This window comes from Salvelinus alpinus, chromosome 24, assembly GCF_045679555.1.
Source record: "Salvelinus alpinus chromosome 24, SLU_Salpinus.1, whole genome shotgun sequence".
Taxonomy (NCBI): Eukaryota; Metazoa; Chordata; class Actinopteri; order Salmoniformes; family Salmonidae; genus Salvelinus; species Salvelinus alpinus.
Genome location: NC_092109.1, coordinates 40,105,413 through 40,122,912, shown reverse-complemented (window position 1 = coordinate 40,122,912; position 17,500 = coordinate 40,105,413). Strand labels below are relative to the sequence as shown.

Sequence of the window (17,500 nt, the reverse complement as noted above, 5' to 3'; positions counted from 1 at the left end):
GGAGAGAGGGGAGAGAGGAGGGAGAGGAGGGAGGGAGAGAGGGGAGAGAGGAGGGAGAGGAGGGAGGGGAGAGAGGAGGGAGAGGAGGGAGGGGGAGAGGGGAGAGAAGAGGGAGAGGGAGAGAGGGGAGAGAGGAGGGAGGGGGAGAGAGGGGAGAGAGGAGGGAGAGGAGGGAGGGGGAGAGAGGGGAGAGAGGAGGGAGAGGAGGGAGGGGAGAGAGGAGGGAGAGGAGGGAGGGGGAGAGAGGAGGGAGGGGGAGAGAGGGGAGAGAGGAGGGAGAGGAGGGAGGGGAGAGAGGAGGGAGAGGAGGGAGAGGAGGGAGGGGAGAGAGGAGGGAGAGGAAGGAGGGGGAGAGAGGGGAGAGGAGGAGGGAGGGGAGAGAGGAGGGAGGAGGAGAGAGGAGGGAGAGGAGGGAGAGGGAGAGAGGGGAGAGAGGAGGGAGGGGAGAGAGGAGGGAGAGGAGGGAGGGGGAGAGAGGGAGAGAGGAGGGAGGGGGAGAGAGGGGAGAGAGGAGGGAGAGGAGGGAGGGGGAGAGAGGAGGGAGAGGAGGGAGGGGGAGAGAGGAGGGAGAGGAGGGAGGGGGAGAGAGGAGGGAGAGGAGGGAGGGGGAGAGAGGGGAGAGAGGAGGGAGAGGAGGGAGGGGAGAGAGGAGGGAGAGGAGGGAGGGGGAGAGAGGATGGAGGGGGAGAGGGGGAGAGAGGAGGGAGAGGAGGGAGAGGAGGGAGAGGGAGAGAGGGGAGAGAGGAGGGAGGGGGAGAGAGGGGAGAGGGGGAGAGAGGGGAGAGAGGAGGGAGGGGGAGAGAGGGGGGAGAGGAGGGAGGGGGAGAGAGGGGAGAGAGGAAGTGGGAGAGGGAGGAAGACTGTACTGTAATACAGGCCAGTTTACCTTCACAGAGGAGATATATAATATACTGTACTGTAATACAGGCCAGTTTACCTTCACAGAGGAGATATATAATATACTGTACTGTAATACAGGCCAGTTTACCTTCACAGAGGAGATATATAATATACTGTACTGTAATACAGGCCAGTTTACCTTCAGAGAGGAGATATATAATATACAGTGATCCCTCGCCACTTCGCGGTTCACTTATCGCGGATTCGCTATTTCGCGGATTTTCATAATGCATTTTTTATTTTTTTTTGGTGCATTGTGCTCTGCATTCTGATTCGCTAAAAACTCACTCCCGCTTCTTGTATCAAAACATGCTACGAATTGTGCTATCATTTTGTCGTCTCGTGCAGTTATGTGTACGTACATAAAACAGCTTGGCAAATTTACATTAAGTTGGCCAGGAAGGAAGGAAGGACTAACGCTTGGTCGCTTAGCAACCATGGTGCGAATGGCCACTGAACTTAAGCGAGTAGCTGAGGAATGGGACCCTTTGATGAGCCGTTCATTACAGTTCTCCAACGTAATCGATGGTGGCATGTCGGTGTACAAGGATCTTTTTGCAAAGAAGAAAAAAGAGCGACAACAGCTGCCTATCACTATGCTCTTCTCCCGAACAAACACACCTGCACCGCGGGCTTCAGAAGAAGAGAACACTGCAGAGCGCAGTCAGGATGCAGCGGCCCAGTCTGAAGAGCAGTGAAACGGCCTACACGTGAGTCACTGTATTTGTATACATGTAATAGTTGCTAATTGTAAAAAAAAAAGAAGTTTTCTATTTCGCGGATTTCACTTATCGCGGGTCATTTTCGGAACGTAACCCCCGCGATAAACGAGGGATTACTGTACTGTACTGTAATACAGGCCAGTTTACCTTCACAGAGGAGATATAAAATATACTGTACTGTAATACAGGCCAGTTTACCTTCAGAGAGGAGATATATAATATACTGTACTGTAATACAGGCCAGTTTACCTTCAGAGAGGAGATATATAATATACTGTACTGTAATACAGGCCAGTTTACCTTCAGAGAGGAGATATATAATATACTGTACTGTAATACAGGCCAGTTTACCTTCAGAGAGGAGATATATAATATACTGTACTGTAATACAGGCCAGTTTACCTTCACAGAGGAGATATAAAATATACTGTACTGTAATACAGGCCAGTTTACCTTCAGAGAGGAGATATATAATATACTGTACTGTAATACAGGCCAGTTTACCTTCAGAGGAGATATATAATATACTGTACTGTAATACAGGCCAGTTTACCTTCACAGAGGAGATATAAAATATACTGTACTGTAATACAGGCCAGTTTACCTTCAGAGAGGAGATATATAATATACTGTACTGTAATACAGGCCAGTTTACCTTCAGAGAGGAGATATATAATATACTGTACTGTAATACAGGCCAGTTTACCTTCACAGAGGAGATATATAATATACTGTACTGTAATACAGGCCAGTTTACCTTCAGAGAGGAGATACATAATATACTGTACTGTAATACAGGCCAGTTTACCTTCACAGAGGAGATATATAATATACTGTACTGTAATACAGGCCAGTTTACCTTCAGAGAGGAGATATATAATATACTGTACTGTAATACAGGCCAGTTTACCTTCACAGAGGAGATATATAATATACTGTACTGTAATACAGGCCAGTTTACCTTCACAGAGGAGATATATAATATACTGTACTGTAATACAGGCCAGTTTACCTTCACAGAGGAGATATAAAATATACTGTACTGTAATACAGGCCAGTTTACCTTCAGAGAGGAGATATATAATATACTGTACTGTAATACAGGCCAGTTTACCTTCAGAGAGGAGATATATAACATACTGTACTGTAATACAGGCCAGTTTACCTTCAGAGGAGATATATAATATACTGTACTGTAATACAGGCCAGTTTACCTTCACAGAGGAGATATAAAATATACTGTACTGTAATACAGGCCAGTTTACCTTCAGAGAGGAGATATATAATATACTGTACTGTAATACAGGCCAGTTTACCTTCAGAGAGGAGATATATAATATACTGTACTGTAATACAGGCCAGTTTACCTTCACAGAGGAGATATATAATATACTGTACTGTAATACAGGCCAGTTTACCTTCACAGAGGAGATATATAATATACTGTACTGTAATACAGGCCAGTTTACCTTCACAGAGGAGATATATAATATACTGTACTGTAATACAGGCCAGTTTACCTTCAGAGGAGATATATAATACACTGTACTGTAATAACTATGTTCATCTCAGTTAGAAATCTTATGGGTTCAACATTGAACCTGGGTTCCAAATAAAAGGTGCTATTTATTTATTTATTTATTTAACTAGGCAAGTTAGTTTAGAACAAATTCTTATTTACAATGACTGCCTACCGGGGAACAGTGGGATTAACTGCCTTGTTCAGTGGCAGAACGACAGACTTTTACCTTGTCAGCTCGCAGATTCGATCTTGCAACTTTTCGGTTACTGGCCCAAAGTGCTAACCACTAGGTTACTTGCTGGTTACTGGCCCAAAGCTCTAACCACTAGGTTACTTGCTGGTTACTGGCCCAAAGCTCTAACCACTAGGTTACCTGCTGGTTACTGGCCCAAAGCTCTAACCAATAGGTTACCTGCTGGTTACTGACCCAAAGCTCTAACCACTAGGTTACTTGCTGGTTACTGGCCCAAAGCTCTAACCACTAGGTTACCTGCTGGTTACTGGCCCAAAGCTCTAACCACTAGGTTACCTGCTGGTTACTGGCCCAAAGCTCTAACCACTAGGTTACCTGCTGGTTACTGGCCCAAAGCTCTAACCACTAGGCTACCTGCTGGTTACTGACCCAAAGCTCTAACCACTAGGTTACCTGCTGGTTACTGACCCAACGCTCTAACCACTAGGTTACCTGCTGGTTACTGACCCAAAGCTCTAACCACTAGGTTACCTGCTGGTTACTGACCCAAAGCTCTAACCACTAGGTTACCTGCTGGTTACTGACCCAAAGCTCTAACCACTAGGTTACCTGCTGGTTACTGGCCCAAAGCTCTAACCACTAGGTTACCTGCTGGTTACTGACCCAAAGCTCTAACCACTAGGTTACCTGCTGGTTACTGACCCAAAGCTCTAACCACTAGGTTACCTGCTGGTTACTGAGCCAAAGCTCTAACCACTAGGTTACCTGCTGGTTACTGACCCAAAGCTCTAAACACTAGGTTACCTGCTGGTTACTGACCCAAAGCTCTAACCACTAGGTTACCTGCTGGTTACTGACCCAAAGCTCTAACCACTAGGTTACCTGCTGGTTACTGACCCAAAGCTCTAATCTCTAGGTTACCTGCTGGTTACTGACCCAAAGCTCTAACCAATAGGTTACCTGCTGGTTACTGACCCAAAGCTCTAACCACTAGGTTACCTGCTGGTTACTGACCCAAAGCTCTAACCACTAGGTTACCTGCTGGTTACTGACCCAAAGCTCTAACCACTAGGTTACCTGCTGGTTACTGAGCCAAAGCTCTAACCACTAGGTTACCTGCTGGTTACTGACCCAAAGCTCTAACCACTAGGTTACCTGCTGGTTACTGACCCAAAGCTCTAACCACTAGGTTACCTGCTGGTTACTGACCCAAAGCTCTAACCACTAGGTTACCTGCTGGTTACTGACCCAAAGCTCTAACCACTAGGTTACCTGCTGGTTACTGACCCAAAGCTCTAACCACTAGGTTACCTGCTGGTTACTGACCCAAAGCTCTAACCACTAGGTTACCTGCTGGTTACTGGCCCAAAGCTCTAACCACTAGGTTACCTGCTGGTTACTGACCCAAAGCTCTAACCACTAGGTTACCTGCTGGTTACTGACCCAAAGCTCTAACCACTAGGTTACCTGCTGGTTACTGACCCAAAGCTCTAACCACTAGGTTACCTGCTGGTTACTGAGCCAAAGCTCTAACCACTAGGTTACCTGCTGGTTACTGACCCAAAGCTCTAACCACTAGGTTACCTGCTGGTTACTGACCCAAAGCTCTAACCACTAGGTTACCTGCTGGTTACTGACCCAAAGCTCTAACCACTAGGTTACCTGCTGGTTACTGACCCAAAGCTCTAATCTCTAGGTTACCTGCTGGTTACTGACCCAAAGCTCTAACCAATAGGTTACCTGCTGGTTACTGACCCAAAGCTCTAACCACTAGGTTACCTGCTGGTTACTGACCCAAAGCTCTAACCACTAGGTTACCTGCTGGTTACTGACCCAAAGCTCTAACCACTAGGTTACCTGCTGGTTACTGAGCCAAAGCTCTAACCACTAGGTTACCTGCTGGTTACTGACCCAAAGCTCTAACCACTAGGTTACCTGCTGGTTACTGACCCAAAGCTCTAACCACTAGGTTACCTGCTGGTTACTGACCCAAAGCTCTAACCACTAGGTTACCTGCTGGTTACTGACCCAAAGCTCTAACCACTAGGTTACTTGCTGGTTACTGACCCAAAGCTCTAACCAATAGGTTACCTGCTGGTTACTGGCCCAAAGCTCTAACCACTAGGTTACTTGCTAAGCTCTAACCACTAGGTTACACTCTGAAGCTCTTGCCCCAGTATAAATACTATATAGTATAGTAGTAGTATTAGTATAATATAGTATTATATTAGTACTATGGCAGTATTACCTGTCTCAGTAGAGTAGACTCTGAAGCTCTTGTCCCAGAAGCCACAGACCAGGATGTAGCGGTTGTCGGCGGTAACCACGAAGCAGTGTGTGTTGATCTGGATGCTCTGGTCCACCAGGTCTGTGATCTGACGCTTACTCACACCTGAGTTGTTGGCTAACACACACACACACACACACACACACACACACACACACACACACACACACACACACACACACACACACACACACACACACACACACACACACACACACACACACACACACACACACACACACACACACACACACACACACACACATTATCTTAATTTTTATATGATCTTGTGTTAACAACACTAACAACCCGATGGACTCTAAAAGTGTAACCTGAACTTTGCCCCCAGAAAACTGACCTATGAGAGGGTCCATCTCTATGGGCAGGTGATGAGCCTGTTCCAGGGAGTAACCTGGAGCGCCGCGCAGACCTGAGAAAACACACAGTGGTTAGATCATCCAGAACATATATGTCAGAGTCAAGGCCCGCGGGCCACATCCGGCCCGCGAGAAGGTTTTTTACGGCCCCTGGGATGATCTTGATTTATTATTAGAACCGGCCCGCAGACCGCAGCAAGCCGGCAGCCCGCAGATCTTTTACACGCACCAATACTACATTTCCCACAATGCAACGGTGAGCTCTCTACCAGTGCGTTCCCGAGCGCACAGTTGGCTGATAAAATAGGTATGCTTGCCGCTGACTTTCGACGCCGATTTGCTGACTTTGAAGCACAAAAAAGCAGGTTGGAACTGCTCGGTAACCCATTTGCTGTTGACGTGGAAAGCTCACCACCAAACCTCCAAATGGAGTTGATTGACCTCCAATCCAATGATGCACTGAGGGCAAAATATGCGGCAGTGGGTGCTGCGGAGTTCGCCCGTTTCCTCCCCGACACAATGCCCCAGCTGCGCATCCAGGCTGCTCAAACGTTGTCTATGTTTGGCAGCACATACCTGTGTGAACAACTGTTTTCTTTGATGAACCTGAACAAAACATCACACAGAAGTCGACTTACTGCTGAACACCTCCACTCAATTCTGAGGATTTCCTCAGCTCAGAGCCTTACCCCGAACATTGATGAACTTGTGGAAAAGATGGGACACCACCAAGTATCACCCTCAACCTCAAACAAGTGAACATTACTGTGCAATCACATATTTAGAGTTTTTACTCAGTTCAAGTTTAAAAGTTAAAGTTTAATATTTGTTTTCACTGCATGTTACTTCTCCTTAAACAAAGTGTTGTTTTTGATTAATAGATTTTTGCACTTTATTTTATTGTATTTCAATCCAATTATATTTTAAAAATATTTCAGTTGAGTGGATGATAGAAAATTGCTATTATTGTTTTTTTCTTTGAAGTAAATTTAGCCCACTTTTGCTAAAATAGAAAATATAGGCTACTGATGGTGCCTTGAATACCGGTTTCTTTCATTTAATGTTCATGTTATGGGGATTTTTATATAAAGGAAATTTGTCTTTTGTGTCTGTTGAAAATTAAAGATTACTGACAGAGCCATAAGAAAATATTGCTTTATTTATCTGATCATATTGGAATATATTTGTTAGGTTTTCAGTAGGTTCAATTAGGTTCACTAGACTATATGCGTCATTTAAAAATTTTTCAATGAACATTCGAACAGTCCGGCCCTCGGCTTGTAGCTAAATTTTTTATTTGGCCCTCCGTCCATTTGACTTTGACACCCCTGATCCAGAACAACAGATAAACACACTCAATCTCAGTCTTCCACTTACAGTACTGTCTGTCTCTCAATTCTAAAGGGGCTTTATTGGCCTGGGAAACATATCTTTACATTGCCTAAACAATTCCTTTCTCTCTCTCTCTCTCTCTCTCTCTCTCTCTCTCTCTCTCTCTCAATTCAATTCAATTCAATTCAAGGGGCTTTATTGGCATGGGAAACATGTGTTAACATTGCCAAAGCAAGTGAGGTAGATAATACACAAAAGTGAAATAAACAATACAAATTAACAGTAAACATTACACATACAGAAGTTTCAAAACAAGAAAGACATTACAAATGTCATATTATATATATACAGTGTTGTAACAATGTACAAATGGTTAAAGCACACAAGTTAAAATAAATAAGCATAAATATGGGTTGTATTTACAATGGTGTTTGTTCTTCACTGGTTGCCCTTTTCTTGTGGCAACAGGTCACAAATCTTGCTGCTGTGATGGCACACTGTGGAATTTCACCCAGTAGATATGGGAGTTTATCAAAATTGGATTTGTTTTCAAATTCTTTGTGGATCTGTGTAATCTGAGGGAAATATGTCTCTCTAATATGGTCATACATTGGGCAGGAGGTTAGGAAGTGCAGCTCAGTTTCCACCTCATTTTGTGGGCAGTGAGCACATAGCCTGTCTTCTCTTGAGAGCCATGTCTGCCTACGGCGGCCTTTCTCAATAGCAAGGCTATGCTCACTGAGTCTGTACATAGTCAAAGCTTTCCTTAAGTTTGGGTCAGTCACAGTGGTCAGGTATTCTGCCACTGTGTACTCTCTGTTTAGGGCCAAATAGCATTCTAGTTTGCTCTGTTTTTTTGTTAATTCTTTCCAATGTGTCAAGTAATTATCTTTTTGTTTTCTCATGATTTGGTTGGGTCTAATTGTGCTGTTGTCCTGTGGCTCTGTGGGGTGTGTTTGTGTTTGTGAACAGAGCCCTAGGACCAGCTTGCTTAGGGGACTCTTCTCCAGGTTCATCTCTCTGTAGGTGATGGCTTTGTTATGGAAGGTTTGGGAATCGCTTCCTTTTAGGTGGTTGTAGAATTTAACGGCTCTTTTCTGGATTTTGATAATTAGTGGGTATCGGCCTAATTCTGCTCTGCATGCATTATTTGGTGTTCTACGTTGTACACGGAGGATATTTTTGCAGAATTCTGCATGCAGAGTCTCAATTTGGTGTTTGTCCCATTTTGTGAAATCTTGGTTGGTGAGCGGACCCCAGACCTCACAACCATAAAGGGCAATGGGCTCTATGACTGATTCAAGTATTTTTAGCCAGATCCTAATTGGTATGTTGAAATTTATGTTCCTTTTGATGGCATAGAATGCCCTTCTTGCCTTGTCTCTCAGATCGTTCACAGCTCTGTGGAAGCTACCTGTGGTGCTGATGTTTAGGCCGAGGTATGTATAGTTTTTTGTGTGCTCTAGGGCAACGGTGTCTAGATGGAATTTGTGGTCCTGGCGACTGGACCTTTTTTGGAACACCATTATTTTGGTCTTACTGAGATTTACTGTCAGGGCCCAGGTCTGACAGAATCTGTGCAGAAGATCTAGGTGCTGTTGTAGGCCCTCCTTGGTTGGTGACAGAAGCACCAGATCATCAGCAAACAGTAGACATTTGACTTCGGATTCTAGTAGGGTGAGACCGGGTGCTGCAGACTGTTCTAATGCTCGCGCCAATTCATTGATATATATGTTGAAGAGGGTGGGGCTTAAGCTGCATCCCTGTCTCACCCCACGACCCTGTGAGAAGAAATGTGTGTGTCTTTTGCCAATTTTAACCGCACACTTGTTGTTTGTGTACATGGATTTTATAATGTCGTATGTTTTACCCCCAACACCACTTTCCATCAATTTGTATAGCAGACCCTCATGCCAAATTGAGTCGAAGGCTTTTTTGAAATCAACAAAGCATGAGAAGACTTTGCCTTTGTTTTGGTTTGTTTGGTTGTCAATTAGGGTGTGTAGGGTGAATACATGGTCTGTTGTACGGTAATTTGGTAAAAAGCCAATTTGACATTTGCTCAGTACATTGTTTTCATTGAGGAAATGTACGAGTCTGCTGTTAATGATAATGCAGAGTATTTTCCCAAGGTTACTGTTGACGCATATTCCACGGTAGTTATTGGGGTCAAATTTGTCTCCACTTTTGTGGATTGGGGTGATCAGTCCTTGGTTCCAAATATTGGGGAAGATGCCAGAGCTAAGGACGATGTTAAAGAGTTTTAATATAGCCAATTGGAATTTGTTGTCTGTATATTTGATCATTTCATTAAGGATACCATCAACACCACAGGCCTTTTTGGGTTGGAGGGTTTTTATTTTGTCCTGTAACTCATTCAAGGTAATTGGAGAATCCAGTGGGTTCTGGTAGTCTTTAATAGTTGATTCTAGGATTTGTATTTGATCATGTATATGTTTTTGCTCTTTATTCTTTGTTATAGAGCCAAAAAGTTTGGAGAAGTGGTTTACCCATACATCTCCATTTTGGATAGATAATTCTTCGTGTTGTTGTTTGTTTAGTGTTTTCCAATTTTCCCAGAATTGGTTAGAGTCTATGGATTCTTCAATTACATTGAGCTGATTTCTGACGTGCTGTTCCTTCTTTTTCCGTAGTGTATTTCTGTATTGTTTTAGTGATTCACCATAGTGAAGGCGTAGACTCAGGTTTTCCGGGTCTCTATGTTTTTGGTTGGACAGGTTTCTCAATTTATTTCTTAGATTTTTGCATTCTTTATCAAACCATTTGTCATTGTTGTTCATTTTCTTCGGTTTTCTATTTGAGATTTTTAGATTTGATAGGGAAGCTGAGAGGTCAAAAATACTGTTAAGATTTTCTACTGCCAAGTTTACACCTTCACTATTGCAGTGGAAAGTTTTACCCAGGAAGTTGTCTAAAAGGGATTGAATTTGCTGTTGCCTAATTGTTTTTTGGTAGGTTTCCAAACTGCATTCCTTCCATCTATAGCATTTCTTAATGTTACTCAGTTCCTTTGGCTTTGATGCCTCATGATTGAGTATTGCTCTGTTCAAGTAGACTGTGATTTTGCTGTGGTCTGATAGGGGTGTCAGTGGGCTGACTGTGAACGCTCTGAGAGACTCTGGGTTGAGGTCAGTGATAAAGTAGTCTACAGTGCTACTGCCAAGAGATGAGCTATAGGTGTACCTACCATAGGAGTCCCCTCGAAGCCTACCATTGACTATGTACATACCCAGCGTGCGACAGAGCTGCAGGAGTTGTGACCCGTTTTTGTTGGTTATGTTGTCATAGTTGTGCCTAGGTGGGCATATGGGGGAGGGAATGCTGTCACCTCCAGGTAGGTGTTTGTCCCCCTGTGTGCTGAGGGTGTCAGGTTCCTGTCCAGTTCTGGCATTTAGGTCGCCACAGACTAATACATGTCCCTGGGCCTGGAAATGATTGATTTCCCCCTCCAGGATGGAGAAGCTGTCTTCATTAAAGTATGGGGATTCTAGTGGGGGGATATAGGTAGCACACAGGAGGACATTTTTCTCTGTTAAGATAATTTCCTTTTGAATTTCTAGCCAAATGTAAAATGTTCCTGTTTTGATTAATTTAATGGAGTGAGTTAGGTCTGCTCTATACCAAATTAGCATTCCCCCTGAGTCCCTTCCCTGTTTCACACCTGGTAGTTTGGTGGATGGGACTACCAGCTCTCTGTAACCTAGAGGGCAACCAGTGGGTCCGTCTCCTCTATACCATGTTTCTTGCAGGATGACAATGTCTGCATTACCGATTTCTTTGTTGAAGTCCGGGTTCCTGCTCTTTAGGCCAAAGGCAGATGACCTCAGACCTTGGATATTCCAGGATGATATAGTGAAGGCTTTTTGTTCCATAAAGTGTCCAATGTTGTTGGTCGGGGTTTGGCCTCAGGCCAGTAAGTGTGAGCAGAGCCTGCTGAGCATCTGGTACATGCCGTTGGCTTGGGCGAGTGTAAGAGTGGGGGTTGGGCCTGTTTGCCCGCTCACTACCTGGGCGTATGTGTGACTTCCATGTTGATGCCCTCTTTGCGGGGGTGGGGTGCATGGGGTGGGCAGGAGTGGCATGGGTCTGATCTGAGGGGGCCTAAATTGGGTGTGGGCATGGTTGATGTGGGGGGGGTGTGTAGGTCCAGGGGGGGGTCCTGGAGGTCTTGGAGGGTGTCTCGCTGGTCTGGGTGGGGTGTCTATTGATCTGTTGCTCCTGTGTGAAGTGTTGGGGCTTCGTTTGAGAGCGATGTCCTTTAGAGTCCGGGCAAAGGTGGGCACTGCTGCCTTGTAGAGGTGGACCTGGTCATAGAGGCTGTTCAAGTCCAGGGTGGAGTGGTGGGCCAGAAAAACATTTGGTTTTGAGGCACAGTCACGGGAAATGCTTGCGTTTACCCGCTGTATTGTAGCAGGGTGGAAGTCTTTTCGTGGTAGCAGGGTGGAGATGACCACTTGTGCGTTGGGGAAAGTAGAAGAAGCTTTTTCAATCACTCCCTTCAGTGCTGTGGCCACCCTTTCCTGCTGTGCTCTCAGGTCGTTTGTGCCTGTGTGTATTATTATGTGGCTAGGTGAGCCTAGTTTGTCCTCAGACAGAAGGTCTAGGGCGCGCTGGGTGTTTGGACACCAGAGTTTAGACACACTGTGTTTGGGAAAAAGTTTTTTTTCTTCTATATATTTCCCATTTGAGTCCATAAGAAGGACAATCTGTGTCTTGTGTTTGTCCTCAGTGGGTGTGGGGGGGTTGTCAGGAGGGCTATCAGGGTGGCTGACAGGGGGGGTGCTCAGAGGGGGTGAGAGCTGCTGGGCTTGGGGTTTTTCTTTTGTCTGTTCTGTTGTGATGTCGTTTCTATGGTCAGGGTCTGGTGTGGACTGTTCTGCTGTGGTGTCGAGACTTTTGTCGGGTGCTGAGGTGGGCTGTTCTGCTGGCGTCTCTGTGGGGATGGCCACCTCCCTAGTGGGTTGTTCTCTGTCACATGCCATCCCCCTCAACCTCTCCTCCATCAGTCTGATCCTCTCCTCCATCCCCTTCTCCCTCTCCTCCTGTAGTCTGATCCTCTCCTCCATCCCCTTCTCCCTCTCCTCCTGTAGTCTGATCCTCTCCTCCATCCCCCTCTCCCTCTCCTCCTGTAGTCTGATCCTCTCCTCTAGTGCTCTGTTCTTCTCCTGCTCCTGCTCTTTCTCCTGTTGATGTTGTCTCACCACTGTCCATAGTGCAGATATGTCTTTCTCCACCTCCAGCTCTCCAGGTCTGGTTAAGGGGGTGTTGTTGTGCTGGACTGTTGTCTGGGTCTGTGCTGACTGGAGTGTGATCACCTGCTGTTCCAGCTCCACCTGCCTTACCTCCAGCTGGGTGAATTTATCCTTCATTTCAATGAGGGAGAAGTACTCTGTACTGGGAGGTTGACTGTCTGCTGAGGGTTGCTCGTCTGTGGGGTTATATGGTGAAGAGGTTTGGTCTGACCCACTTGGGGTGGGGGTATCTTTATCAAGGGAGAGCTTCTCCTGCTGGGCTAATTATTTGATTAGGTGAAAGTCCAGCTGAAACTGTTTGTGGTTGCCCTGTACCAATACTGTTCCAGACTTATAGAGATTTATATTAGCTGACTCCTCATCCTCATTGTCAAGAATCCTGAGTTTCCACCCCTCGTTAACCCCCCCTCTCTTAACAGAGGGGTAGTGTGCTAATATAGCACTGTGCCATGCCTGGGGATGGTTTGTGTGGAAGATAAGGTTGCTGATGTTCCCATTTTTGTAATAGTCAGCAAAAAGTGTCTCTTGATTTTCCATAAGGAGCTTCATTTTGTGATCTTTTCTTGTCTTGTCATTTTTTACATGCACAGGGTACTGTATTTTAATTACCTCTGAACAGCAGGAGGGAGCTTCTAAGGCCTCTCCATTTGGTTGGGGTAGACTATTCGACTCTCCTGCCATTGTTGGGCTAATGGGCTTTGACACCTCTCACTTGACACTTAAGTGCTAGTTGAAGCTGTATCAAGCTTGGCAGAATTATATTACTATTCAGTCCTTATAAAGTAGTGTCATGTATTTTTCTTCTTGGCTTTTGGAAATCAAATATAGTTTCAGACTAAACATTACTCACTCAGTTGCAGGTTGGGTGGTGTTCTCAGGTTTCTGTTGTTTTCCAGAGGATTTGCTGAATATAATAATTAATCCTTGGTAGATGTGAACCTTCCAGGTGATTCCGTAAATCCGTCCAAAATCAGGTTGTAGGTTTTGAGTTTTGATTTGAAGTGAAGGTTATGTTGTAGAGGGTAGCATCCTGTATGGGTTCCTGACAAAAAATCCAAGTTTATCTAACTCTAAATTTATCTTTTTTAAAGAAAATGCTGAAAAATGCAGGAACTCATCTGATCGTGACCCACCTCTCTCTCTCTCTCTCTCTCTCTGTCTCTCTCTCTCTCTCTGTCTCTCTCTCTCTCTCTCTCACCTCTCTCTCTCTCTCTCTCTGTCTCTCTCTCTCTCTCTCTCTCTCTCTCTCTCTCTCTCTCTCTCTCTCTCTCTCTCTCTCTCTCTCTCTCTCTCTCTCTCTCCCCCTCCCCCCCCTACTCACCGACGGTGTTATGCCAGCGGTTGACAGCGAACAGCCTGCTGCAGGTGACGGTGACGGCGGCAGGGACAGAGAGGTGTGGCAGGGTGTTGGCTGCTACGTGGGTCACCGGGGAGTTGGAGGGAAACTTCAGTACCATGATCACATCCTGCTGCATCTGGTCCTTAAACATCAGAGGACTCTGAGGAAGAAAACACTGATGAGAGAGAAGAGAGAGAGAGAAAGGGGGGGGAGAGAGACAGAGAGAGAAGAGAGAGAGGGAGAGAGAGACAGAGAGAGAGAGGGGGGAGAGAGAGAGACAGAGAGAGAAGAGAGAGAGACAGAGAGAGAGAGAGGGGGGAGAGAGAGAGAGAGAGAGAGAGAGAGAGAAGAGAGAGAGGGGGAGAGAGAAAGAGACATAGAGAGAGAAATAGAGGGGAGAGAATTGGCAAGGGAAAGGGAGAGAGAGATAGAGGACAAGATAGAATAGAAAAGAAAGATGAGGTAATGGGAAAGAGAGATGAGGTAATGGGAAAGAGATGAGGTAATGGGAAAGAGAGATGAGGTAATGGGAAAGAGAGATGAGGTAATGGGAAAGAGAGATGAGGTAATGGGAAAGAGATGAGGTAATGGGAAAGGGAGATGAGGTAATGGGAAAGAGAGATGAGGTAATGGGAAAGAGAGATGAGGTAATGGGAAAGGGAGATGAGGTAATGGGAAAGAGAGATGAGGTAATGGGAAAGAGAGATGAGGTAATGGGAAAGAGAGATGAGGTAATGGGAAAGGGAGATGAGGTAATGGGAAAGAGAGATGAGGTAATGGGAATGGGAGATGAGGTAATGGGAAAGAGAGATGAGGTAATGGGAAAGAGATGAGGTAATGGGAAAGGGAGATGAGGTAATGGGAAAGGGAGATGAGGTAATGGGAAAGAGAAATAGGGATGGAAAGAGAAGGACAGAGGGAGAGATGGGGATGACAGGAGTGAGGGAAGGATAGAGGAATGGAACAAACAAGGAAGGAAGGAGAGAGGGGTGGAACGAGCAAGAAGGAAAGAGGAAAGGAGAGAGGGAAGGAGAGAGGGATGGGAGAGACGGAAGGAGAGAGGGAAGGGAGAGAGGGAAGGAGAGAGGGATGGAACGAGCAAGGAAGAGGGAAGGAGAGCGATATGGGAGAGAGGGAAGGAGAGAGGGAAGGGAGAGAGGGAAGGAGAGAGGGATGGAGAGAGGGATGGGAGAGAGGGATGGGAGAGAGGGAAGGAGAGAGGGGTGGAGAGAGGGATGGGAGAGAGGGGAGGAGAGAGGGATGGGAGAGAGGGATGGGAGAGAGGGGAGGAGAGAGGGATGGAACGAGCAAGGAAGGAAAGAGGGAAGGCGAGAGGGAAAGATAGAGGGAAGGCGAGAGGGAAAGAGAGAGGGACGAGGAGAGAGGGATGGGAGAGAGGGAAGGCGAGAGGGAAAGAGAGAGGGAAGGAGAGAGGGATGGGAGAGAGGTCTATTAGTAAGGGGGAACAGGGTAGAAGCAGGATCACACACTGAGGAACTGAGGGTGGTTTCAGACCCAGAGGTAAGGAGGGTTGGTAGGGTTGCAAAATTGTAGGAATATTCCAAACGGATTTCTGAAAAACGGTGAAATTTAGGGACATTCTGCAGAATTTTGCAACAAGATTAAAGGAACAGGGTTGGAGTTGAGTCTCTCTCTCTGAAACAGGAGGGGCACTAGGACCTGGGGCAGCCCCAGAGCAGACTGGCTCCCAGGAGGGTGGAGACATTCAAAGACAACCGAACCACTAGCCTGTAACCTGGATTGTATTCATTAGGGCCATAGCAAGCGGTTTTACTGGACAGGTGGTCCTGTTTCAGTGTGTTTTCTTCCATTTGGTGCCTAATGAACAACACCCTGCTGACATTGTACTAATGTGTGTGTGTGTGTGTGTGTGTGTGTGTGTGTGTGTGTGTGTGTGTGTGTGTGTGTGTGTGTGTGTGTGTGTGTGTGTGTGTGTGTGTGTGTGTGTGTGTGTGTGTGTGTGTGTGTGTGTGTGTGGTCTCACCAGGTGCATGGCAGAGGAGCGAGGGGGGTGTGGTTCGATCAGCAGCTGGGATGGAGTCTGGCCACATGTCTGTATCTGGGTCTCCATCGACTAGGGGGGAAGAGAGAGAGAGAGAGAGAGAGAGAGAGAGAGAGAGAGAGAGAGAGAGAGAGAGAGAGAGAGAGAGAGAGAGAGAGAGAGAGAGAGAGAGAGAGAGAGAGAGAGAGAGAGAGAGAGAGAGAGAGAGAGAGAGAGAGAGAGTTTAGTTAGAGACTGAGAGAGAGAGAACCAGAGAGAGATAGCTACAAAGACAGTAGGGATAGAGAGAGTGAGCGATTGAGTAGAGAGAGAGAGAGAGCTTGAGAGAGACTGAGAGTATGAGTAAGAGTAGAGAGACAATAGACAAAGACAGAGGGCACTTTAGTAGAGAGAGCGACGCGCAGCGAGAGAGAGAGCGAGAGAGAGAGAGAGAGAGAGAGAGAGAGAGAGAGAGAGAGAGACCGAGAGGGAGGGAGAGTGAGATTGAGAAAGAGGGATAGATAGAGAGAAAGAGAGAGATAGGGACAGAGACAGAGGGATAGAGAGAGAGCGAGCGCGCGAGAGAGAGAGGGAAATAAAGAGAGAGAACAAGATCGCTATAATGACATACGGCTGTAATTTTCCAAATTAACATTAAAGCTAGAATCCTTGATTGAAACAATAACAAAGCGTTTTCTCGCCCTCCATTTCGCTAAAAAGCTAAGGGACGGGGCTGGGAAAATGTAACCACTCTCAAATTCATAGACAGAGCTATGGATGCAAAGGGTGGCCATTGATGACATCAACATTATAGTTTTAACCATGCTTTGAGGCTATACATTGTTTGTTTACATTTACTTTACAAACATTGGAGTAAAGCAAGTTTATATTTTTGGTTCTGATGGGGTACGACAGTTGAACTAAGCCCCTGAGGCATTTATAAATTATATTCTATAAGAACCAATGGGTACCCAATGCATTCGTAAAGTATTCAGACCATTTGACTTTTTCCACATTTTGTTACATTACAGCCAATTTTTTTATCAATCTACACACAATACCCCATAACGACATCACAATACCCCATAACGACATCACAATACCCGATAACGACATCACAATACCCCATAACGACATCACAATACCCGATAACGACATCACAATACCCCATAATGACATCACAATACCCCATAACGACATCACAATACCCGATAACGACATCACAATACCCCATAACGACATCACAATACCCCATAATGACATCACAATACCCCATAATGACAAAGCAAAACCCCATAATGACAAAGCAATACCCCATAATGACAAAGCCAAAACGGGTTTTTAGAAATTCTTGCAAATGTATTACAAAAAACCCCCAGAAATATTGCATTTACATAACTATTCAGACCCTTTACTCAGGACTTTGTTGAAGCATCTTTGGCAGCGATTACACCCTCGAGTCTTCTTGGGTATGACGCTACAAGCTTGGCACACCTGTATTTGCAGAGTTTCTCCCATTCTTCTCTGCAGATCCTCTTAAACTCTGTCAGGTT

General features: G+C 45.6%; 1 protein-coding gene across 2 annotated transcripts in view; it reads right to left on the bottom strand.

Annotated features, from left to right (window-relative positions):
- nbeaa (neurobeachin a) overlaps positions 1-17,500 on the bottom strand; it is a 72,527-nt gene that overhangs the window by 5,201 nt on the left and 49,826 nt on the right. For both annotated transcript variants that reach the window (XM_071364889.1, XM_071364890.1), the window contains exons 23-26: positions 15,951-16,040; positions 13,928-14,120; positions 5,983-6,054; positions 5,586-5,741 (exon numbers count right to left, since the gene is read on the bottom strand). In XM_071364889.1, coding sequence (XP_071220990.1) covers positions 5,586-5,741; positions 5,983-6,054; positions 13,928-14,120; positions 15,951-16,040 — 511 coding nt within the window. The remainder of the gene's footprint in view (positions 1-5,585; positions 5,742-5,982; positions 6,055-13,927; positions 14,121-15,950; positions 16,041-17,500) is intronic.